Below are 25,378 nucleotides of genomic sequence, written 5' to 3' on the forward strand. Positions count from 1 at the left end.
ACTAATCAATGTGTGAAAATGTGAAAACAATTATGTACAAATGTTCAATCAGCAATTTACCTGTTTTTAACCACTTGTGTGTATTCATGGTCACAGGAGCTGGAGCCTGTCAAAGCAAAGAAAAAAACTTCATCATGTCAGCTGTTATGATGATGATTTGATTGTTCAGTTAATTTATGATTTGGGAACAAACCAGAACAACCAAAAGAACGATGACAAGAACATGCAAACTCAGAAATGATTAGGTTTCAAAGTCATATGGGCTGGGCATTGATAAAATGTACTATTTATATGATAGTTTTTCTGATATACCAGTAAAAGTCAGCCTCATATAGAGACAGAGAGAAACACAAGTCTGAGTAAAAAATAAGTAAAGAAGGAATCAAAAAGGTGGTGCCCCAGTAGCTCACCAGGTGAGAATGGTTGATTCCAACCCGTGGCCTTTTGTTACATGTTGTCCCTCTCTCTCCCTCTCCTCACACCTTTCCTGTCTCCTGAAGAAGAAATCAGGACAGGATTTAAGAACCGATGCGCAATACAACCAACGATTCAGGTTCTGCCAATTTGCTTTACATAGCCCCTCATCCCAAATTTGTCTCAGAGGATTTTACAATTTACACAACATATGTCAACCACCTATCCATATTTGATAAGTACAAAACTTCAAGAAGATCAAGAAGAGCAACAGGGGATTGACATATTTTCCAGGATGGAGAGACATGCTTAACATAAGTAGCTTTTGGACAGACGAGGCAAAAGTGCAAAAAATATCCAATTCAGGAATTTTGAATTAGCAGTGAAATCTAAGCTAGTCAAGACAACTTGCACACAGGTTTGACTGTTAGGTGTTTATTGTACTGTTGTGTAGTTACTAAGCTGAAAAGGCAAAACGAGAAAGAAGACTGAGAGAAAAAAACAGTATAGTGTGACAGATGACATGCATTTGACCCATACAGGTTTGGGTCAGGGAGAAGGCACGTGGGCCTTTGGGCTACACCTAGTATTACATCATCATGGGTCAGGGAATTTGTGACCTCTGTTGTGATGATTTATACAATCTACAGCTACTCATGTCAAAGACTGATGCATGATGACAGCATTCACAAAACCAATACCCCAGTGGGATGAGATCGGCCGACGTAGACGATGGTGCTACGTGTTCAATTGACGGTAATGGACAAGAGCTATCATGACATCCACTTCCATCAGGAAGATGTCGATTCTTTTCCTTTCCTTTTTTGTGTGTGTAAGTGAGAAAGTGAGAGTAACAAGGACACAAAACAATAAATTACAAGAGTAGCATTGTCTGGACCAATTTGGTTTCCAGACTGCTCTTATTCCAGACCATGACTGTATGTTCTTTTCAAAGGTAGAAATATTGATTAGAGCTTTTAAATGAAGCCTGATGCATGATGACAACATGGATCTGTGCATTTCCCTTTTTTTAAACATGCGTCTTCTTCACCGACATGAAAACAATACAGTTCTTGACAGTCTGACAGAATGCACACAAGTGTGATAAGAGTTTATCTTGACTCTTCTATACGTGCAGTGCAAACACTTGCACTATCTCACAATCAAAAGTGTGTACACACAGCTGGGCACGGCCCTTTGACAAGACAAATGGAGACGCAGTAGCATGCATAAGATTTGAACAGCCAGGTGTGTGTCTGTGCCCACTCTGTGAGAGGGGGTGTAATATGGGAGACGGGCTGAAGCTGTAAAGTACAGCTTTGTGTGAGAGCTGCAGGTGCTACTATTGTCTATATCACAGTCTCGTCAACATCTGCCAAGGGTCGCAGAACTATTAAGGCATTTAAAGTCAGTCTTGTTCTTTGATTTATCAGGAGCAACAAGGATCCACATTACACCAAGCTCCTGTACATTTAGCCACAGTTCAGTTTAGTACAGTCATCCTAGATTTCAAAACTTAGCGATTACTGTACACTTGTTTCTAGATCCCTGGCTCGTCCCAAATGCTACACAATCACATTTGATTTCTTCTGTGACTACAGACCCTGCTGGTAAATGTCACACTGTGACAGGCACAAAGCCTGGTCACCACAATCGTTCCCTGAGGGCCCCTGGTGCTGTCACTTCCTCTCAAGTGTGTAGACTACGCAGTGGTTGATAGCAAACAGAAAGAAGGCTGGATTTTAGTGGTTTTATGTCTGTAACCCAATGGGCTATTTCCGCAAAAAGCTTCAAAAAGAAAGTAAAAACTTGGTGGATCAGTGGAATATACTGCAGATGAACAAATGATCACAACTGATGTAGTCTGACGACATTTTCAAATAAACACCATATTTTGAAATTATTAAAAGGGCTGTGGATTTTCTTATTTGATTTGGCATTTCTAATGATGAGAGAAAAAATATGCCTGACAAAAAAGGACTCAAAGCTAGTATCACTTCCAACTTTGAAATTAACCTCAGGTCACAGGTTCAAATCTTCTCCCTGTGTCAGTGTGTGTTATCTCTGGGTCCTTTTATTTCCTCCCACAGTCAAGGGGCATTCAGCTTAGGTTTAATTGCTGACTTGAAATTGCCCGTAGGAGTGAATGGCAGCATTTATAGCTGTCTATCTCTATGTGTCAGCCCTGTGATAGTCTGGTCACCTATCCAGGGTGTAGCATCTCACCCAATGTCTGCTGGGATCGGCTCCAGCCTCCCACTAACCGAGTTTGGATAAGCAGTAAGGGATAATGGATGGATGAATGAATTAACGTTATCTGACAAATCAGGAAACTGATAACTCTTGTCCTACTGCCTCAATCATGCAGGACTAACTATACCAGAACTTGTTGGTGCCTTTTTTTTTTTTTCAAATATGGCCACTTGTTCAATGATCATGTGTTGCTTTTCAATATATAAACACTCTTTCCACTATTTTCTGGGCTGCAACAATCTCTTATTCTCAACTAGTAGTTGACCAGTACAACCACAATCCTCTGCTGCTTGTACACTTGCACTCTAAGATGCCGTTTGGGTTATATGTACAGGGTGCCCATAAAGTCTCTTTACAACTTAAAAAATGTATTCCAAAAACAATAACCAGATAAATATGTGGAACTTATTACAAAATGAGGAGTAGATATTGAAGGGGTTTTTTTTGCCTCATTTAATACACCTCTATACATGGGCACCATTAGTTGCACAAAGCACATCAAGACGGTACTGGATTTCTTGCCATGTTTGCTGTAGCATAGCTTCATCAATAGTCGCAATGTCATCCATACACAATATCTTTAGCATAACCCCACAGAAAGATTTTTTTTGTTTCAATAAACCATGATACACATTGTGTCTTTTTTATAAGAGTTAATTTACCACTACCTATTTCATCAACAGGGTACCTGAAATACACAAATGCAATATGATTAGACATGTTGATAACCACTGAGTACATACAACAAATCTGATTAAGATATCTCATCAATTGCCTTTATAATATATATTTTTTTAATTTTAAAGAGATTTATGAACACCCTGTATATCACTTCTATTAGAAGCAAGGAAAAATATTTTCCTTTTGCTTTTATTGTAAAAATCTGGAAAGAGATTGAACTTTAAATTCTAACCAAAAACAAGTCCATTTGGCCATCTTATACAGTCTTGGTAATATACAATGTGCTCTGCCAGCACAGCTAAATGTATACATCTGGTTTGTTTCCTGTTATATATATATTTGTGTGCACAAGTTGGCACACAAGAGTGAAAACATGAAAAAGTGCTGGTGGGAATGCAATAGAAAACACAAAAGTAAACATACTCCACAACACACACACATCTCAGTTGCATTTATTAATAAATTTATGCGATATGAGAACCTCTTTCAATGTACAAACACTGATAGACTCACTGTCTCCTGTGAAACACGGGTATATGAAGCCCTCTTGTGGTCTACCACAGTCTGTCTGATTCTCAGTGCTTTGGACAAAAGTGTCTGACATATAAGTTAATGTAAGTATAAAAAATGTAATAAGCACCCACAGCATGCAGCAATTCAAGTTTTGTGTTATTTGAATCCCATACATTGCTGCAAGTTTTTGTTTTATTTTTAAGAGTCATCCTAAATCTCACAAACCCTTGAGATGCTGTTAATTGGATTATCACTGAACTTAAGTATTTAGATGCAGCTTTTAAATAAATAAGTGTATTACGATGCAATTCAATCTGAAATGCTGCAATCACTGTTTAGGATTCAGAGGATGGATATGGCAGTGGTATGAAGAGCTCTTGCCAGTGTTTGGTGGTGTGTACATACGAGAAGAAGTAATTCCCAACTATACACACAATGGCACTTAGTCTTAAGGGCCTCTTGGGGCGACCGCATTTCGACTTGAGCAGCACTTGGGTTGGCCTCTGTTGAGTCTTTATGGCAGATACTATGTTAATATGTATTTCAAACGTGACAACCTCAGGATCGGCCCTATTGGTTTATCTTTTTGTTTACATTTTTTGGGATGCTATAGTCGTCCCCTCCCAGGAATCGAGAGAATAAAGCTTGGAGATTATCTACAGCAGGCTACCTGAGGCCTGCCCACTAACACTGTTTGCTCTTTGCCTGCACTTTTCTACATCCATGCACTCTCATGGCTGCAAAATACATTGCATACAACTCTCATCTGCCTACAGACACAGGCCTTACCTCATTTGTAGTTTTGTAGTTTGCATATTTAATCAAAGCACTCACATGTAAGTTTGATCTGTGTGTGATCTTTTTTACCTTGCACAGGTGATGGACGTGCGACATAGCGAGATCAACCAATTTACAATGTCAGGTTATGATTTTTTATAGTAGGTATGTGTGAAAAGGCCACTTTGGTAGTCAAAGTGCAGCAAAAATGGACAGAAGGGAAACCATGAAATGTGCACTTCTAGAGTAGATAGAGAGCCACTTAAGCACCATAATTATGATTTTTTTTTAATTTGTAACTTGATTAAGTTGTCATTAATCACATTATTAAGATTCAATCATTAAAATGTTTTCTTTTTTCTGTCCAGAGGGTAAATATAATTGCAGCAAAGAGGTTGGTATTAGCCTTGATTAATTTGTCTGTTTATTTAAGAAAGCAAGTCCTGGAGATTTTAGATCAAATTTGTCAACTTCCTATGCATTTGTTTCTGTCTCTGTTTAGCATCTTTCAGTCTGTCCTTACATCACATGCATGGCTCCTTTTTCTCGACACAAACTTGGCTATCAGTCAGATTTTTCATTTTATATTAATTAACAAAGTATAAAGCTGCCATGAACCAAAAATACAAACAAAAGATGTAAATGTACCATTTAAAAAAAAACATTTATACACAAAAAAAACTGCAGAAAAAAACAATAAATAATAAGACTGCAAAACAGTCTATTTGCATGTAAATTAAAAATAGTAATAGTTTTCATTGTAGAAAGAAATTTCACAATTTAAAAATGGTCTAGAAACATAAATAGCACACTGTGAAAGCTCCTTTGATTGCACTTTCAACTGGCTTTCTCAGCTTGTCTACATATATAAATTACTGTAAATAAAACGTGTATTTTCAATAAATAGGTGGATTCCTCCAGAGGGTTAAGTAATGGCCTGCTGTTAGATGGTGTCTTCCGGATTGAGATTCTTGCAGCGCAGCACTTGAACGCAGCACCGTGCCTTCCGTCACCAGCTAACCAATGACGAACCAGAATGCTGGAGCGCGTGTGTTGCTCGCGCGTGGGGGTTGAAGCGAAGACGCGTGAGCGAAGCGACCAGCTAGATTCCGCTCAGCTAGAGGTAAGACCACAGATATATATATAATATGGGTTAGGTAAGAGTGATAAAACAGCGAGGAGCAAAGACGCTTCATTAACACCAGCATTTGATACCATGTTAGGGCATTAATCAGTAAAGGTACGAGTTAGACCGCTAGTTAACTGTCTTCAAGACGCTTTGCTCCGAGCCTGGTGCTTTTATTAACCCGCGAGCTAACGGCAGCTAGCTGATTTTAGCTTGCCAGTGCGACTAGCAGCAGGCTAGTAGCTGTACCGATAACGGTCAGTTTTCTCTACATACTGGGAGGTCGTAGCAGTGTTCCTTCGGTAACTCATTAACATACATTATCTTGATTGTTTTGTACGAATGGGGAACACAAGGTTAATGTAAAGCGTTAACCTTCGCACTTGCTGTTCGCTAAAGCATTGTTCATAGCACGTTGACTCGTAGTTTCTTGCTAGCTTGCTAAGATAGCCTAGTTAGCGGCTGTCAGATCGTTGGCACCGCCCAAACGAGGTATATATCACTATGTGCTTGTTGGTAAGCAGACGTAAGCATGTAGAATCATTTGATATCGTTTTATTAGTGGTCCTCTGTGACTGTCAGGGGCAGCGAGTCATTTTGCTTATTAAAGGGAGAGATGCTAACTTGGGTTGTCGTAGCCTAGCCCAGCTGCTATTAGCATGTCAATGCGTCATCGGCCTGCGCTTGCTCAACACCAGTGTTGCTGTTGATCAGTCCAAGTTAGCAGCTGGTCTGTCTGTCGCTCTGATTTCATAGCTGACGCTTTTTTCAGTTTGTGCTGCCAGTGAAATCGGAGACTTTAACGCTGACGATTTGTGGCAATGTTATAATGAAAAACGTCTCCCATGTAGAATAATTGTTAAATGACAGGCGCTAAACCGCTCACGCCGGTGCAGTGCAATGGACACTGTTTTTTTCCACATTCACGTTGTTGTTGGCGGTTTCTCAATCACCGTTAGTGACTCATGCTAATTATATGTCTAATACCATTGATTTGTTTTTGTTAGAGGGAGGAGCTGCCACTCGGTAATGGACGCCAATAAAGGTAAAGACACGCACATTGTAGGTGAATCTACTAATTAGATATTCAAAGTGAGAATAATTAGTTAATGGGTTTTAATTCAGGTTTCATTAGCTGATATACATGTAGTATGCGTATACTTGCAGTAGAAAAACTAGTACAAGGAAAACTTGAAGTCATCCTTGTAATCTCTAAAATTTTGTGTAATAAACAACTGACTGTCTAAACAAAAACACAACTTGACACGTTTCATAAAGTATTTCAGTACTACTATACTGGATTGTGTAATATTAAGTGTTTAATAAGCCACAGTTAAAAATCAGCAATCGCAACAGCATTGAATAATAATAGTAACCCATTCCTCATTCTTGCAATGTTTCCCCTCATTTTAAGCAATAACCTGCAACACTGTTCTTTGTTGGTTTGGCAGGTAAAGGGGAACAAGGGATGCAAAATCCAGTTGGGCAGATGGACAGACCTGTCAGCTTCCACTTTTTGGAAAGGTCAGTGCAACTGGGTTATACTATGTTTGTGTTATGCACGATAAAAGGTAAAAAGTGAAGTGAACTTAACAGCAATTGTGAGCATAGAGCATATATCTTTGTATGTTCCTGGGATGTTATGTACTACCTGTGCTGATATTTCAGTTTGAAAATGTTAACAGCATAATTTCATTTCAATTGAAGTAATAAACACTTGACAGCCAAAAGACAAAAGTTACAGCAACTTCCTCATGATGTAAGCATGATGTGTTAGCAACTGTGGTATTGTGGTTAGGTGTACTTGCGATCTGTTAACATTCAGTTTGGTGACGTTGATGTCATCATAGTTTATGTGTAAAATCCCATGTAAAATTCTTCAATCAAGGTTTTACTCTCAACTATTCTCTTATTCATATTATTCGACAAAAAAACTGTTAGATTTTTGACTGTTATTAATTTCTCTGATAAAAGGTGATAAACAACACTATGGAATTGTTGTAAAAGATGCAGTATTACACTACCATACCCAAACACAAACAATGGTCTCCTAAAACCATATTGAGAGCTTTTGGTAGTTCCCAATCCCCTAGGTTTAGGACTCCCTAGTTTAAAGGATTAAAGATTGTGTAAGAATTGGTTCAAGTGAACCCTTTTACTTCTGAAACATAGATTTTAATATTTTTCTTTTATTAATGTTACCAGCCCACATTTATTGTCATGTTGATCTTCTCTCATAGCATGCTTCCCAAAGTAGTGAAGAGGCGAGTGCATGCCTTGAAAAGGCTACAGGTGCAGTGTGCCAACATAGAGGCTAAATTCTACGAGGAGGTCCACGAGCTGGAGCGGAAGTATGCTGCCCTCTATCAGCCACTGTTTGACAAGGTATGCTAAATAATGTTTTTACACCAGACATATACATTTTTATTTGATCACTTCATGTTAATGCAATCAGAGAAGAGGCTAGGAAAAAAACCCTGAATAATGTTGCTTATTTGTTAAGAGACCAAATATTTCAGAATCACTTGTGTGTGCACTAATGGGTGGTGAAAATGTCCCGCTGATCTAAGGTCAGTGAGGGTGCATCCTTGGTGCTAAATTGAAAACTGCTCAAACGAGTAGTCAACTGTTCTTTTGTCAGTGAAGGCTATTTCCAGAGCTAGTGACAAGAACTCAGCCATTCTTAGTAGCACTGAAGACTGACAGCTGTAATCCCGATGCACCTGTCAGTACTGTGTGTGTGTGTGTGTGTGTGTGTGTGTGTGTGTGTGTGTGTGTGTGTGTGTGCGCGCGCACGCGCACTTGCATATATATTTATGTCAATGTGTGTCTCAATCTCTCTAATGGTGTTGATTTCAGTTTGCTAGCCTAAAATAATTCAGCTTTATCCTATGAATGCTTGTTCATACACAGATATTTCACGCTAATATTCCCAAATCCCTCTTTAAAATGATTAACTTCGTCATCATGTATGTTTGTTACAGAGACGAGATATTGTCACAGGAACAGTGGAACCCACAGATGAGGAGTGTGAGTGGCACAGTGACAGAGAGGAAGAGGAGGAGCTAGCTGTAAGTACAGATTTAGTTTTGTTTGTTTTAAGAGCCTCATTAATTGACCAAATCCTACTTATTCTGGTTATGCACAGCAAAGGAAAAGAGATTTTTCTAACAACCATACAGGCTGCCTGAATCTCAGAAATTATACTAAGAGCCTGCTGACATTGTCCAACGAGACTTCTCCAAAGATTAACAAACTGAATTGTTTAGATATTCGTGTACAGTATATTTTGATGAGCGGTCTGTCCACTGCCTGTAGGCGGAGGTAAAGGAAAAAGCGGCTATTGAGGATGCAAAGAAAGAGGAAGCCACGCCAGAGGAAGACCCAAAAGGCATCCCTGATTTCTGGCTCACCATATTCAAGAGTGTGGACATGCTCAGTGACATGCTACAGGTACATTTACATTATTGACCTCTTGCTCATGCCTCATACACGTATTACTGTATTTCTAAGCAGTGTCATGTGTCTCTGATCTGACTGTTTATCTACCACCAGGAACATGATGAGCCAATCCTAAAGCACCTGAAAGATATTCAAGTCAAGTTTTCTGAGCAAGGACAGCCAATGGTCAGTATCGTCATGTTATAATAACAAATTGTGTCATTCCAAATTATTCAGGTAAATTAGTTAACACAAGTGTAATGATCTTTGTCTTTCTCCCAGAGTTTCACATTAGAGTTCCACTTTGAGCCCAATGGTTACTTCAACAACGCAGTCCTCACTAAAGTCTACAAGATGAAGTCAGAGCCTGATGCCTCAGAGCCTTTCTCATTCGAAGGGCCAGAGATCATTGACTGTGAAGGGTGAGAAAAAGAGCACAAAAACATGCTTGTTAAACTGTGGCTTTGACACACAGGATGTTGAGATTTAAGAAAAAATAGATTGTGTGGTTTATAAAACATTTGTGTTCACTCCTTCTATATTAATCTCTCTTGACTTTACATCCCACATATCAACCTCCTCTTGGCACTTCTTTCAACTTTTACCTCTTTGCGTTTGTGCTTTCTGCCGCCTCTCACTTTTCTTGCAAATCTCCTCTCTCTAGCTGTCAGATAGACTGGCACAAGGGAAAGGATGTGACCGTGAAAACTATTAAGAAGAAGCAGAAGCATAAAGGCCGTGGCACCGTTCGCACTGTTACAAAACAGGTCCCCAATGACTCTTTCTTCAACTTCTTTAACCCCGTCAAAGGTGAGAATACACACAGAAATAGATGCAAACAAAATGTAGTGGGTTTCTCTGGAGGTCTATATGTAATATTCAAAGCAATCACTCCTACTTTTTTAAAACAACAACAACATAAGCAGTAAATGTTTAAAATCAAAGCTTCACTCTCTTTGCTGTGTGTTCTGCCCCACAAACTCCTTAAGCAAACCCCGCATCAGTGAAAGCTCACCCAAAAGTCAGCATATCTATGTTCCTCTGCAGATGGTGTGACAACATGTTTGAATGTCATGTGGTTTTACCATCAGTCAGTGCATTAAATTGAAATGAACAGCAGGTGGCGGTAGACTCTTAAACTGTGCCAGTTTGTGCAGTTGCTGTGCTGTGTGTAGATGGACCTGTCAGCATGTCTGATGACTTTGTACGTGGAGCTGTGCTCTGGGCCATCAAAGTTTTACATCAACCCTGGTTTTACTATTTTTTTTCCCAGTTCACAGCTTTTGTGGTGCTAAATAGTCAGTTAATGACTGACATAAATTACTAAATTCTACTTTGTGGCAAAGTTGTAACACCACTGTAAAACAACAGTCGGGGGTTACTGCAGGTTTGAAAAGTCCTTGGATTTTTGAAGAAGCTGCTTGAAACGGTTGAAAAGAGAGGTTGTGCACGCTAGCAAGTTTGCTTACAAATGGGCGAAAAATTTTGAAATGTGACTCTCACTTTTTGTAGAATGCTATGACCAAACCTGCTTTTGGTTGTTTATAACACAATCATCTGGGTGTTGTCTACATAACAATGAAAATTGAGTCTGTGATTCCTGAAGATATTACCGAGTGGGAGTAAGTAGATAGGTAGAGGTAGGAGGTTAACCAGGACAGTGTGTTGAGAGTTAAACCAATGGAGTTTACGTGGTTGAGGAGGATTCTATGGGAGATTATGTCAAAAGCTGCAGTGAGGTCAAGGAGGATGAGTATGGTGAGATGTCCGGAATCTGCTGCTGTGAGAAGGTCATTGGTGATCTTAACCAGAGCTGTTTCAATACTGTGATGAGGACGGAAACCTGATTGAAACTGTTCATAGAGGGAATTGTGGGTGAGATGATTATGAACTTGTGCAGCAACCACTTTCTCTAGGATTTTGGACAGAAAGGGAAGGTGTGATATTGGTCGGAAATTATTAAGGTAATTGGGGTCTAGGCCAGTTTTTTTTTTGAGTATTGGAGTGATTATTGCTGTTTTGAGGCGGGCTTGAATGGAGCCAGAGGAGACGGAGGAGTGTATGATGTCGGTAATAAGTGGGAAAAGACAAGGGAGACAGAGTTTAACCAGGTTTGTAGGCAGAGGGTCAAGACTACAGGTGGAGGATTTGGATTTCTGTATAATGGTGGTTAATTCTGTGGGGGTTGGGAGATCAAAATTGGAGAACAAAATTGTCTGATATTTTTATCTAAATGATAAATTCACTCCTTTAAGACGTTAGCTAACCGTACTGGTGTGATTTCTCTCCTCAAAGGTGAAAGAGGTCAGTGTAGAAGTCTTTTGTTTCAGCTTGATTACATGTTTTCAGTTCATGAATAATGCACTGACAGATCCTGTAAGTCGAATATCTTAAAATGAGTAATCCTCTCTCAAAGGACCAGTAAATTAGGTGGAATACACCTTTTATGTAATTACTGTCATCTTTCCTGTGTAGTCAGCTTACCTGTCAGACATGCCTGGACTTATTCTGACTTTGAGAAGGTGACCTGATCACTCATTGGCTGAGCAAATGTTTGTTTAACTGGTTCAGTCATGTCCTGGGCATATGATTGGTGGATATAAATAGCTCTTCTTTAAGTGTGTTCAGGTGTGCAGTTCTGGGCTTGGGATGTCCATTAGTGAGGAAGGGAGGGCAAGAGTGCAGTTCATGTATGTGCGATCAAGAACATTTATTAGATGTTTATATGTGATTGGGTTATAGAGTAGACGCCACTACCCATATTAGGTATGTTTGAGCATTTCAAATTTATGCTGCTGATCACACAGTAATGGACCCCAAATACTATTAAAATATTGATGCTCATACTGTACGGTAACAAAGTCGTTTCCTCTAATACAGCATTGTTGAGAGAAGAGATGGGATGATGTCACCTTTAGTCAGTTCATTGCCTGAGTGGTGGGGCACAGCTGTTTGCTTAGCAGCCTGTCACCTTCCTGTGGATGATGTGTCCTCTGCCTTGTGATGTCACTGACAATAATCATGGTTGTTGCCTTAAATGGGCTTTTTGATGTTGAATCACAGCTAACCTCAAAGCTGCCCCGTTGAAAGCTAAAACAAATGTAGCATCAGCCTGTGACTGTTGGCTAAACTGGTAATTTTTAAATGAAAATGTGCTTTATAATCCATGCAATTGTCCTCTTTTCATCCCACATTTATTTGCCTTTTCTAAAGCAGTGTGCTTAGTTTCTTACTGTTACTGTAATTATATGTCTTCTCCCTTACAGCTTCACCAGATGGAGAGATGGTGAGTAAAATGTAGCTTATTCTTCATAAAATCACCACCCATTTTATGGCGTCTTCAGTTTCCACCAGTCTATCAGATTTGTAGCTGTGTTAAAATGGTTTCTATGTGTTCATGTTTTATAGGATGAAGACTCTGAGTTCACCCTAGCCACAGACTTCGAGATTGGTCATTTCTTCCGTGAGAGAATAGTTCCCAGAGCAGTGCTGTATTTCACTGGAGAGGCCCTGGAAGATGACGAGAGCGTGAGTGTTTTTACTCTAACACACTGTTACACTTGAACACAGAAAAAGCCACAAGATTGGATGTTTCGAGGACATATAAGCCAAACCCGTCATCACTGTTTTACCGTGTTTGTGTTTTCACTTTTTTTTTTAATCTTTTTTTTTTCTTTTAAATGCAGTTTGAAGAGGAGGAGCTGGAAGAGGGAGATGAAGAGGTTAGTACCTCTTTGACTTACAAATACAGTGAATTTGATATGTAATACTAGACGACTGCGCATCACTGTTCACACAGGACTTCGGTCCGCAACTTTACCACCATACACATCACTGCTAAACCAAATATATAATAGCAGGCCTAATTTATAGTTTGTTAAACAGTGTTTTCTTTGAAAATCTTATAATTATCTTGTCTTTGTGTCTCAGGAACAAGATGAGGAGGGTGATGATGACGATGACGAGGGAGACTTTGACCCCAAGGTCAGTATTAAGTTTTGACTTTTATTCTGATTTGATTACTTTTTAATCACATAAATAGGCCTTTGAAATCAGAAAACATGTCCTGTTGGTAGTCTGACATGTCTTGTTTATAGGGCTGAAATTGCCTTCTATTCCAGGCTTAAGAAATACAATTTGCACTCAGTCATTTTGAGGATATTTTCAACTGATCTTTAATTTGTTCTCAGAAGCACTTGTACATAATACGATGGCTTTACAATGCCTGTATTCAACTGAAACTCTACAATATATGCAAGCTTAACTAGCAGTTTTAAATCTATGTTTCACTGGAGGCCCATTACGATGAGTATGTGAGAATTCTTGAAAGTTATTTTATTGTTAGCAACACCAGCTCAGACAAGCGATATATCCTGTATATCGCAGACTTTTTAAGGGGAGTTATCTTTTCCAGCACTTACTCTCTCAGACCATTGGCTACAAATTATTATGTAATGACAGCCAGTGAAAGAGCCATTTATTTTGTGGCTTAGTTGGACTGAGATGACTATGCTCCATTATGAGCTTTTCCAGTCTGATAGTAAGTAAGTGCATAGCGTGGCCTGTAAGCAGTTTTATCAGGAGTGAACGAACAATGCTGCTTTGTCTGTAAATCAGTTTCTTTAGTAGGTTGTTGTGTTGAGTTTTTCTCTTGTGTTACCTGCTGTCAGCTCATCAGTTATTCATTTTGCTTCAGTAAAGCTCATTCAAATTCAGTATTGTGTCCCTATGTTCACTTTGTAATTTCTGAATGTGACAATTAAACTTGTGCATACTGTTGTCTCTCCCTTCCCTGGATTCCCCTCCATTACAGGCATAATCAATCATTCTCACTCCATGCATTTCTAGGTAAGGCAGATATAAGGATGGCGTCCCTCATACATTATACACTGTCTAGTCCATTAGCTCTGGTTATTCTGGCTGCCTGTCTCTTTCACTACATCCTTGATTCTTCCAGTAGTCCGAGGTGTTTACCACCCTCAGCTCACATCTTGGGTAGATACAGCTGCTGTTCTTTCTGTCCTGTCTTTGCTCTTTGTATCAATTTGTTTTTCCTCCTTTAGTCCCACCCCAGGTTTCTAACATTGTACCCAAACCAGGTGGTTCATTCTCTAGTGTCTGCTTTCTTGTCTGCTTCTTCTAGCTGCTAGTTAATGCCCAGTGGCCTCATTAGCTCTCTGTCTTCTTGTTTGTAATCCAGTGTCTCTCCCGTCTGCTCCCCACAGAAAGAACAACCCCAGCCTGCCGAATGCAAACAGCAGTAACCGTGGTGATCAGGGGAGGCGGAGACCTGTTGTCCGTCAAATCAGTTCTCAGCCAATCAGCAAGTCCTCCTACTCTTGCAGGCTCCGCCCTTTTATGAACTCTCATCTGAACGCAATAGAACGCAAAGCAAACTGCGTTTTTACTATGTGCATGACTTCTTTTTCTTTTGTCTTGCGCCCATCTCACCCCTTTTTATTTGGCTTCATTCAAACTCAAAGCGGGAAGTGACTTGACTCTAATTAAACTACCGTGGCATCACATAGGGACAGCCTTCTTCTTTGGTAAGGTGGAGTAGGTTACTACTGCCAAGAACCTCAGAACAACATATGGAAACAAGATAGGAAAGGAATGGATCCCAACTTTAGTTTTCATTGATATAAATCAGTTACTCAGGGTTTTTTATGCCAACAAGAGAAGTGCTTGTTTACCAGGAAACTGTTGAACAAGTCTGACTTAATCTTTCACTGGGGTTGCTGAAGTGTTTTTCTTTTTGTTATGGTGTTTTTTAAGAGACATACAATGTATCATTCTGAATTTAATTTACTTTTTTAAATGTTCATTGTCATGTCATTGGACTATTTATTCTGGTGTCATGCAGCTGTACGATGTGGTACATTATGGGAACTCTTAAGGCCCAGCCACAGCTAAAGGTTCATTCTCATTGGCTCAAATCTTATTTGGGCTTAGCAGGTCAACAAAACGTGAATACTGCCAAGTCATGTTTTTTATTATCAAAATTAATTTCAGACATTACAGAATTGTGTTCTCTATTAATACTCCTCACTTCTGCCCAGGTCGATTGGGCTTAACAAGCATTTAAACAGAGCACTTGAGTGGACACATGGTGATAATTAGGGTGATGTGACAGGTATGTGGTTATGCCTCAAAACTGTCATATATAGGTCTTCCCTGTTTTTCCTATCATCCTTGAAATACTCTTCAATTTTTGTTAACAAGGAGAACAACAATTTAAGAAAACAAGACTTCCCCAGATTTCCCCAACCAAAGCATTATATCCAGTTTGGTGAATATTTTCCTCCAAAGATAACACATTTAAGCAGACACAGTGACTGACCCGCAACCTTTTTTGGTTGTTATCACTTCTATGTATCTAGATCTTAACAAATGTCATTTAAAGTCAGTGATAGGACAGGGGGCAGGATGTTTGGAATAAATGTAAATTCTGTTGCCAAGAAGCCAAAATGAACGATGAAATACGCCGTCCTCTTTTATTCAATTGTTTGCCAATTGTCATTAACACAGTGTAATCTAATTCAGCGTTTAAAGTTGTTTAAGAATATATAAATATTTCTGTTATTGTCTAACAATTCAGTAGAATGTCTGTGGAAAACAAGAGGTTGCCAATGTATTTTATATACTGCACTTGGATTTTGGCAGTGGTTGCACACCTTTGCCTGGTGACTGGTCAGCGATAGCAGTTGCAGCGAAAAATAATACCCAACCCCTTCTCTCTTTTTAAAAAGAACGATTGTAGATCTGGTTGACAGATCTCTCAGAGCCACGGTTGACATCTTCAAATCTACTACATTGGACCGTGTGCTAGCAATGGCCTTAACTGGTTCTTATTCACAATTTGTTACTTGCGCAATATTTCTTTTCAATTTGTACAGAGTTAGTTAAAATATTCTATTAAAGTTGTGCGACATGGAAAAGTGTTTTTGTGTCCTTTGTGTGTCCGCTTTATTGATTTACCAGTCTGTTGAGCAGGTGTTCCCAAACTTTTGGCTTGTAGCCTTTAAAATTAACCGATACCTATTTGCAGCCTAAGGCGCCAACCTCCCGGTCTGAGCAGGGAGGCAAACCAGGAAGTGCCTTAAGCTGCATTCTACCAAAAATTCCAGTTGGGTGTGCTAAGTTTGGCTGCAGAAAGATTTCTGTCCATTTCAATACAAAATGAGAAACTTCTCACTTGATTAATTACCTCAGAATTATTTTAGGACAACACTATGGTCTCAATTGCTAGTAAAAAAATTTCAAGACAATTTGATGTTAATAGTTCTAATAATGGTCAATGATTTGGGGCGTGGCTACCTTTGATTGACAGGTCACTAACAAGGCGCGCCATCAGGAGAAGCAGAACAATCCGTATCCATGGCAACATGTCTGTGACTGTAAAATTATAAATAATGTATAGATATAAAATAGACGTTTAGCGGTTTGGTCTCATAATTTTGACCCTTTCACACTGTATTTTCACTTAATGACAGTTTATTTGAACGTTTTGTTCATTAAAAATGTCTTGTTCAGTGTTTGGTTGGACTAACAGACACTCCAAGGAGTCGCTGTTCATTTTTCTGAGGTCAGTAACATACATTTTGTTTTTGTTTTTTTCCTAGCCAAAACTAACATCCCAGTTAATGCTCCAATTAATGCTAACATGAATTAGCAGCGGCTTCGCTCAGTCAGGTTGAGGTGTAGAGAGGCTGTAGTCACTGTCGTCAGATCCCTCTCGCTCCTCCACAGTCCAAATATGGTCTGCTCCCCGTAACCAAAACAAGATGGCGACGCAAAATGACGAGTGTAACGCTGAACTTGATGCTTCCAACGGGCCACAAACCAATGGGTGACGTCACGGTCACTACGTCCATTATTTATACAGTCTATGTTTGCAACTTGTCATCATGGGGTCAAGGAAAGATGTTGGTAAAGAACTACGGCATTAAGAGAATCTGACTGCACTAAGATTACGTAAGTATTAATTATGTAGGTAGCTATGTAATAATGCAACAGCAGATGTTCTTAACGCAGGTCTGCCCTGGTGAAACTATAATGTTCTGAAGATGGACTACTAAAAGCTCATCTTTGCCCTGTTTGTTCTTAACGTCTAACATTTTATGCAGGCTATAAAACTGGAAAATATTACTTTATTACATTAGAATTCATTAAAAACAAAAATTTTGGCTACCAGCCACAAACGTGAAACAAAGCAGTTGTCACTGATAATTGTTGCTCACACTCAACCTCCTGTCCACTTATACTTATCAACATCAACATTAATTATTGTATGAAAATAGTTGAATCTATGCAAGATTGGCAAGACATGTTTTCTTGAATGGCCAAATGGTGTGTCACTTTAAATGTTTCTGCCACAAAGACTTGTGGGACGGCATCTTTTTTCCTTTCCTAAAGGATGGTCTAGTACACCCTACGCTAAAGGAGATAAGAAAGGAAGCACTGTTCCGCCTTTCCACAAAGAGAGAGAATAGATACTTTTGGGTCACTTCACTCGGTTAGGCATATTCTTCAGCGAAACAGACAAGCTACGACCCCAAAACTGTAATCAGCCGTCAACTTTTAGTATTTACTTCTGTGCTTTTCTGACTGACATGTCAGAATGTCTTCTGTGGGGAAAAAAGCCTATTGAGCAAGGCACTTAAGAGTCCCCAGTGACAGACTGGTCTTACTGGCCGGTTCACATCCTCTCTCTTGGTGTGGGGAGATTTTGTGCTCCGATTTGTTTCCCTGTGTGAATGAACTTGCTGTTGACAGCACAATGTGACTGGACAATGAATAGCCACCCACATTGACATCACTAATAGGCATCAGGTGATGATTTGCAAATGATTAGCAGGTGCTTACTGCAAAGTATGCAGTCATAGCCTCAACATGTTGGCCTTAGAATGCATGCACTGACCCCTTTCTTCCTTCCAAACACCATGGAGACTTTATAACAGCATGGTGGTATCCAGGCTGGAGGAATTTTGCTTATGGTCTGCCCAACATCAGGCAAGGCAGCCAGAATGTCTGGAATTCTGTCTTGCAGATAGAGAAAGCATGTACACTCCTCTGAGAGACCCTTGTAGTGCATTATGGGAGATGATAACTGAGTGATCTGAAGTTTCTGGAGGAGGATGGCGACACTGCGTCCTAGCAACCCAAGTTTTCTGCTAAGTGCTGAAGGACAGGTGCTTTCTTATCCTGTCAGCTCGTCCAGCAACACTCAGAACTGTGTGTGTTTATGCTCCGATCTGCATGGGAACAGAGGTGACAACATGCGACAGTGTGAGAAAACAGAAATTCACGACAAGGCAGAGGTCACTGTCAACACTAAGTCCTTAATGCTTTTTCATAGTAATAAAATGTATGAGCAGGTTTGATGTTTTGGAGGGAAAAAGTTGGCAGCAGTCACTTCTGATCATTCAGTCACAAACCACAAACTGAAATATCTCGCCAGTGTTTTTATATAATATGGGGGATTTTGCTCTACAGACTTGTGAACAAGACAGCATTCATGCTGAGGCTGCTGTGTGGGGGTTTAAGGATTGCCTCACTGTAACAAGGAGTCCAATTGTTTCTGACAACTCATTTCTCTGCATCACGGCCAGGGACATGAAACTGCACAGTGGACTTATTGCTTACAGTTTGCACTGAAAACTGATATGTAAGGTGCCTTTGCAAACCAAAGTCTGCTGTAATAAATTATTCTGTAGTCATTTAATTTTACTTAATATATTTGATAAAATATATTAAATATAAATGCATCCTTGATTTTGAGGCAGTTGTTTAAGTAACTTTAATATAAAAATGTTTGAGATGGAATCTACTTATTTTGATCACATTAAATATAATCTTTATGTGTATGTAATTCTAAATCAAGAGAATTTTGAATGAATCCAACACAATAGAATTAGTCTGTTTTTAATTGACAGGCACTTCCTGTTAAGTTGTTATTAACTCAACTTGTAACGTAGTTAGATTTAATTAAAAATATTGCGTGCAATCTGTTGCCTTAATTTTATTGAGTAGCTATTGTTTATCTTTTTTTACAGTGTACCTTCAATGTGCCAACATTTGAGATTAGCAGTAATTAAGCAGAAATACATAATTCACTTATAGAATTATATTTTATTATATATATGATAAATTTAGTCTCAGTCTCAAATGAATGCCTTTTTACTTGTCATTGCATTAGATTACACAACAGACTGTTGTACAATGAAATAATTAAAAACGGGGGTGATGTCTTGACTTTCAGAGTAAAAGGGGATATCAAACTGAGCATGTTCTTCATAAAACAAATGTCAAGTCCTTTTGAAAGACAGGAGAATGAAAAAAGAGAGAAACTACAGTGAGGCTTTATCCTCTGCACACCACTCCTCAGCTGTTTGATATGTCAAGTGTGTGTGTGTGTGTGTGCATGGATTGATGAATGTATCAACAGCATGTAGAAGAAATCAGTTTGGTGGACTCAAAGGGAGATGATCTCTGAGCTTTGCACATGACCACAGCAGCAGAACAAAAAAAGTATTCAGACTGCTGGGATTATCCCTAAATGACGCCTTTTGCCATCGTCTCATCCTCATCCAGCAGGAGTGTAAGGGTGCAGTCTTCTTCTGACCTTCCTCCCAGCTGCAGCTGCACCCAGTGTCTCACTCTTGGCCTCAAGGTGCTCTTGGCAGAGCCTGCTCGTGTACGTGAGCGCACGCACGAGTGTGCGCGAACCAGCTTTTGTATCGCCTCCCTCCTGGTCGGAAGTGGTGTGAGCCAGATCGAGACAGGGAATAGAGAGGTGCTTTATGCTGCTGATGCAGGGCTGAGTGAGTTCATCTTAGATCTGATGATGTTACTAATGGTATGACACAAGAACTCACAGCCTCGATCATTCTTCCAGGTTATCAGTTGCCATCAGTGACATTTCATGTAAGATTCATTTTTTTCAGGACACACATACACACACACAGCGAGCAGCGAACTTTTCCTCTGCATGTAACCCATCCTTTTAGACACCAGTGAACACACCGTGCAGCACATCAGTGGGGGGCCAGTCCTTGACCTGTCAGATTCAAACGCATGAGACTCTGCTCTTGTTTTTCGTGTTTTATGGTTTGCTTTTATTTATTGTTTTTTAAATTGTTTTTTAAAAAAGCAACAAATCTATTTATTTTAGTGTTTATTCCTGTTTTATTTATTTTATTGTCTCTTTTTCTGTTTCTTTATGTACAGCACTTTGTTGCGGCTGTGGTTGTTTTAAAGTGCTTTACAAATAAAGTTGAGTTTAGTTGAGTTGAGTTACTAGCCCGATTCCTAACCTCTAGACCACAGACTGCCCATGCCTGACATTCGTGGTACCCAGAAGATGAATCCCATTTTCTTTAGAAATCAACTGACTTTTTCATCTAGCGCCACCAGAAGGTTCACATTCATGATTTTGTGTGAAATGTGTAGACGATATTCATTTTACCCTCGGAGTGAATTATAATCCCATTTAACCATTAGCAAGTCATTGTTTTAAGATACCAGGTCATTCATTCCAGAAAGTTTTTAATTATAATGACTAACAGGATATGTTTTTTAATAAAATCAGCAGAGATGGCCTTCCATATAATCACTTTGATGATTAACTTATCATCCAGTCCCATCATGAGGTCACAACTTTAATTTGTTGAACACTTTTAAAAAAAAGGAATGACAGCTCCATTAGCCTCATCTGTGTTTAGTGATATTTGGCAAACACACTCAACTAAGATGATGAACATGGTAAGCATTAAATATGCTAAAATATTGGCATTTAGCTTAAAGCACTGCTGCTCTTAAGTGTAGCCTCACAAGCTGCGAACATGACTGAATGAAAACTTGATGACCGACTCACTCCAAACTCAACTGGATTTTTTATTTTTTACTGTAATGGTGATTAGATAATGGCTAAAATATAAGTATAAGTGTTAAGTGACAATTAGTGAAGGCCAAACTTGGAGAATATGATGCTGTGTTTGGTCAGCAAATGAATGGGCAATAAACATGCAAAGGAGAGGTGTCACTTTAACCTCTCCTGACAGCACCTGCCACACACTGCAGAGGGATTATGGGAAACTGTTCAGGAAGGGCAGCGTCCTTGGGGAGAGTGGTGTACAATCTCCTCCAGGAGTGAGACCAAACAAGGATGTGACTAACACTTCGGCGTGGGTTTCACAATATCTTTTCCGTCGTCTCAAGCCAAACTCCAAACTCCAAATCCCTCCAATCATCTTCTTCTGCACGCTTTAAGTGCTGAACGTGGGCGTCAGGCAAAGGAAATATGGTGGGATGTTGACAGCTGTTGGCCAGAGCACAATCCACATATTCTTTTCAAAAATATGTATTTATTTATTGACTTGCTCATATTGGAGTTGGAGCATATTCAGTGTACCTGACTGGCATGTCTTTGGACGAGTGGGTAGAAAAAGCAGTATGGCACTATAGAGAGAATGTGTAAACTCTTTGTAGAAGAGACGAGGGACCTGAAATCTATATGTCACTGTTTCACTAAAACTCTGTTTAAGGAAACATTAGCTGTGGGAAAACATGTCATTCAAGAGTAAACCAAATGTACCAGAGTTATCAAAAAGTTATCATAATCTGTGACATTACAGTCACACTTTGTTCCTTTATGTTTATCCTAGGAATGACTATAAACAATGGTCAATATAACCCTGTTAATCGTATTTGCTTTACTGGATTATCACCGGTTACCTTTCTGCCTGGTATGTGTGGGAAAGCAAGCTTCACGCCCAATCACAGCATCGCGCCAGGGCAGCACACCTCTGTCTGGATTTATGAATGAGCAGGGAACTAGGTGTGGCATGTTTAACCTGAATCACGCTCTTCCACTCTTGAGCAAAGAGCAAAAAAACCTGAGCTGCATGAACAGGTTTGAGGTTACATAAAAAATGAAATCAGAGGCCAGGCTTGTTTGAATATATGTAAATTCTGCATGCTGCACCATGCTCAGCTTGGTTTCAGTGGTTTTCATGGCAGAATTACTAGGAACATCGCATCATATTTTCTGGTTATGTCTTCATAATTCCAGGGGGTAATTCAAGGTAACTGAATGAATCTGATTTTGATTGGTGACCTCGAGGCAAATTCAGACTTGTTGAATCCACCTCTGCATAAGAGTAATTCATCATCTTTTCACTGTCACTTGGTTTTACGTGGGTCATCTGACAATGGGGCATTGTATTAGTGTTCCACTTTGTTTCCGCACAACGTGGTGGATAAACTGTGGTCACAGCAAACCTTTTAGTTGGACAGTACAGGCCTAAAAGAGGCTAAACCATCAAGCCTAAAAGTCCAGTCCACGACCCCACTCCCACCACAGATTAATTTTGGTTCAATGGAAAGACTTTAGGTTTATCATATAAGCCGCAGTGAAGCTATGCAGACAGCAACGTGAATGCTACATTCTTGGCAGGGAGAAGGATTGCAGACCTGCATACCTGCCATTCTTCGCAGAGTCAAATTGGCAAGCGTGAGGTGCTGGACTCTCCGAGCAGATTCGCTGGATCACATCTCATAACTCTCAACGGAGTCTCCTCACACAGCTCTTTGTGTGTTAAGGAAGTGTAGTATTCACACACCTTTGCATTGAAGAATGTGTTAATGATAGTGCAACCATTAGCGCTTTTATGTAATGACATTTATGAGATACCTTTCTGTGGCTGAACAGCATTCTGGAAATACATAGCTGAGGAATAAGGTCAGTGAAGGAATGGAACTGAACACATTTACCTGGACCAGCCTAGACTGCAGACTCTGTTTTATAATCATTCATAAGCCCTGAGATCTTTGGGTTTTCATTCACATAAAAATATTTTCTTTTTCAGCAAAACTCAAAAATCATGGAATATCCGACCAAAAGGCTAGGGTATTCCAAAAATCAACAGTGACCTAACTAACCCTAACCCAGGAAACACATTTCTTTACATTTGGCTTTTAATTAATGCAATTATTTTTTTCTTCTTCTTTTTATTTTTTTATTTTACTAATTCTCTATTTTTTATTATTATCAATACTATAAAAAATAGTCTACTTTTATTGTCTATTTGCCCTTGTTTTTTGTTTTGTTTTTTTCAATTGAATTATAATTTTTTGGGGCATTTTTCAGATTTATTAGACAATGACAGGGAGAATAGAAAGGAGAAAGGCAGAGGGGGCGATTTGCGGCAAAAGAGACCTTGGGCCGGATTCGTCACCGTCTCTGCTGCCCTCGACCAGTGAGCCACTGGGTCGCCCCTATTTGCCCTTGTTTTAATTTCTTTTCTTTTTTTTTAATTAAAGGCACTTTGAGCTACATCTCTTGTGTGAAACGCACTCTATAAATACAGTTTATTCTAATTTTCATTATTGTTATAAAGTCCTACACTTCAGAACAATAACATTTCTATTTCATTACATTTTAAAAAGGCATATTGCTCTTTTTTACTCCATTTAGATTTACATAGAGTTAGATTGCCACCTTTTTTTCAACCAGCTAAAGTGCTGAAATGCTACTTATATGTCAATGCAACAATAATAATCCAATAAAATAGTAAAATACTCTGTAGGTGGCCATAAGGTGCACATTTGATACTGAAATACAAAATATTGTTCGCACTTCTGCATTATAATTTTCTACAAAAAATTTCAATGAAAGATATCTAATTTTTACTTGCTTAAAGAATTTTTTGCTGCAGCATATGGTTATTCAGATTGGAGCCCCTTGGCCATCTTTAATTACAATCATACAGTAACTACCCAGTTCGTCATATCTGTTTTCATTGTTCTCCAACGGTTCCTGCTGCAGCATTGTGTTTGACTGTGCGCTGCCCTCATCAGCCATTTGTTCTTTTTCCCACGCTGCTGAATGCCAGCGAGGCCACAGACACACACACACAGGGCTTATCAGAACAATGCCTCAAATAGCTCCGGAGTCTCATCACAAGGGCATGTCACCGAAGAGCAGAAGAGCAGAAGAGCAGAAGAGGATGTGTGCATGCTTGTGTGTGTGTGTGTGTGTGTGTGTGTGTGTGTGTGTGTGAGGGAGAGAAAGAGAGGCAAGCCAAAGTCATAAACGTGTCACAGTATGCAGCTGTTACCTGCGGGCTCTGCTGTACTTGTCAGCGGCCCATCACAGCCAGCTCATCCATACTGCTCCCCATTGTTAGGCTGACTATGTATAGTCCAACGTCTAAGGGAAGCTTCACAATGTACATAAACATAACATGCATGCACAGAAAACATTCATGCAACATTCATTTATTTGCAGAAATAATACAAAAATGCCAAGCCAGGCTGACTGCAGGTGAACAGCGTTGCAAATTTTCAGTTTAAAAATGGATGCATTCTCCAATTAAATGTGTGATATTTTTCATGCAGCAAATGTCTAGAACAGAAATCAGAACATTGGATAAAACCAGGTTCAAAATTGTTGTTTCACTTTGTTGACATATGAGAATCAAAGTTTTAAATGGAAGGAAATTTTGATATACTTTTTTCTATCACTTCATATATCTAATTCTCACCATGTTTTTATGAATACAATGCTATTGAAATCAAATTATGGATGATATAACATACCATATAAATATATAAACAAACCTCCTCTGTAAAAACCATTCAACTAGAAATAAAAATGAAACTGTAAAGTTTGGTAAATGCTAATTAAATGGAAATTCATGGCTCAGACAAAGGAAAAAATAAAGATATATATCATAAAGCTCCATACATTTTGCCAGACAACCGTACATGTCCTTATTGAATATATACCACCATGAAACTTCCCAAGTTCATTCCTTATAATCAGACAATTATTACAAATGTGAATATGCAAGTTAGGTATTATTTAATACTAAGTTAAAAAAAAAAAAAAAAGAATAGACAAATAATAGTAAAAAAAACAAAAAAACACCCAAATGTTTATTTTGGATGTATTGTTTCCAGCAGTCTGAAGGAAGACATGTAGAACTACAGACCAGTGAGATTATTTTCTGCACAGGACATTACACTCATTTACAGAGTGTTCTTAGTATAACTGCTGGGTGTGACAGGTAATAGTCCACACCTTTATTTACTGTTTATTGCTGCTGGCATGACCCGGCCTCTCTTTCATCAGAGATCTGAAATCTTTTATTGCACCAATTTAGAGGTTAA

At 39.1% G+C, this 25,378-nt stretch overlaps 1 protein-coding gene across 4 annotated transcripts; it reads left to right on the forward strand.

Annotated features, from left to right (window-relative positions):
- The first annotated feature begins 5,649 nt into the window (after nucleotides 1–5,649).
- On the forward strand, nucleotides 5,650–16,143 carry nap1l4a (nucleosome assembly protein 1-like 4a). 4 transcript variants are annotated; one of them, XM_059335215.1, is made up of 15 exons: nucleotides 5,650–5,761; nucleotides 6,772–6,809; nucleotides 7,216–7,288; nucleotides 8,005–8,149; nucleotides 8,749–8,835; nucleotides 9,083–9,217; nucleotides 9,320–9,391; nucleotides 9,488–9,627; nucleotides 9,870–10,015; nucleotides 12,472–12,491; nucleotides 12,614–12,733; nucleotides 12,892–12,927; nucleotides 13,136–13,189; nucleotides 14,019–14,053; nucleotides 14,431–16,143. In XM_059335215.1, the coding sequence occupies exons 2-14, from the start codon at nucleotides 6,794–6,796 to the stop codon at nucleotides 14,022–14,024; spliced, it is 1,050 nt and encodes a 349-aa protein (XP_059191198.1). In that variant the 5' UTR covers nucleotides 5,650–5,761; nucleotides 6,772–6,793; the 3' UTR covers nucleotides 14,025–14,053; nucleotides 14,431–16,143. The 4 variants fall into 4 exon arrangements, with proteins under 4 accessions (XP_059191198.1, XP_059191194.1, XP_059191196.1 ...); XM_059335211.1 differs by lacking the exon at nucleotides 14,019–14,053; XM_059335213.1 differs by lacking the exons at nucleotides 5,650–5,761; nucleotides 14,019–14,053 and adding an exon at nucleotides 5,864–5,878.
- Nucleotides 16,144–25,378: the final 9,235 nt, after the last annotated feature.

This window comes from Centropristis striata, chromosome 6 (assembly GCF_030273125.1).
Source record: "Centropristis striata isolate RG_2023a ecotype Rhode Island chromosome 6, C.striata_1.0, whole genome shotgun sequence".
In the NCBI taxonomy this organism is placed as follows: Eukaryota; Metazoa; Chordata; class Actinopteri; order Perciformes; family Serranidae; genus Centropristis; species Centropristis striata.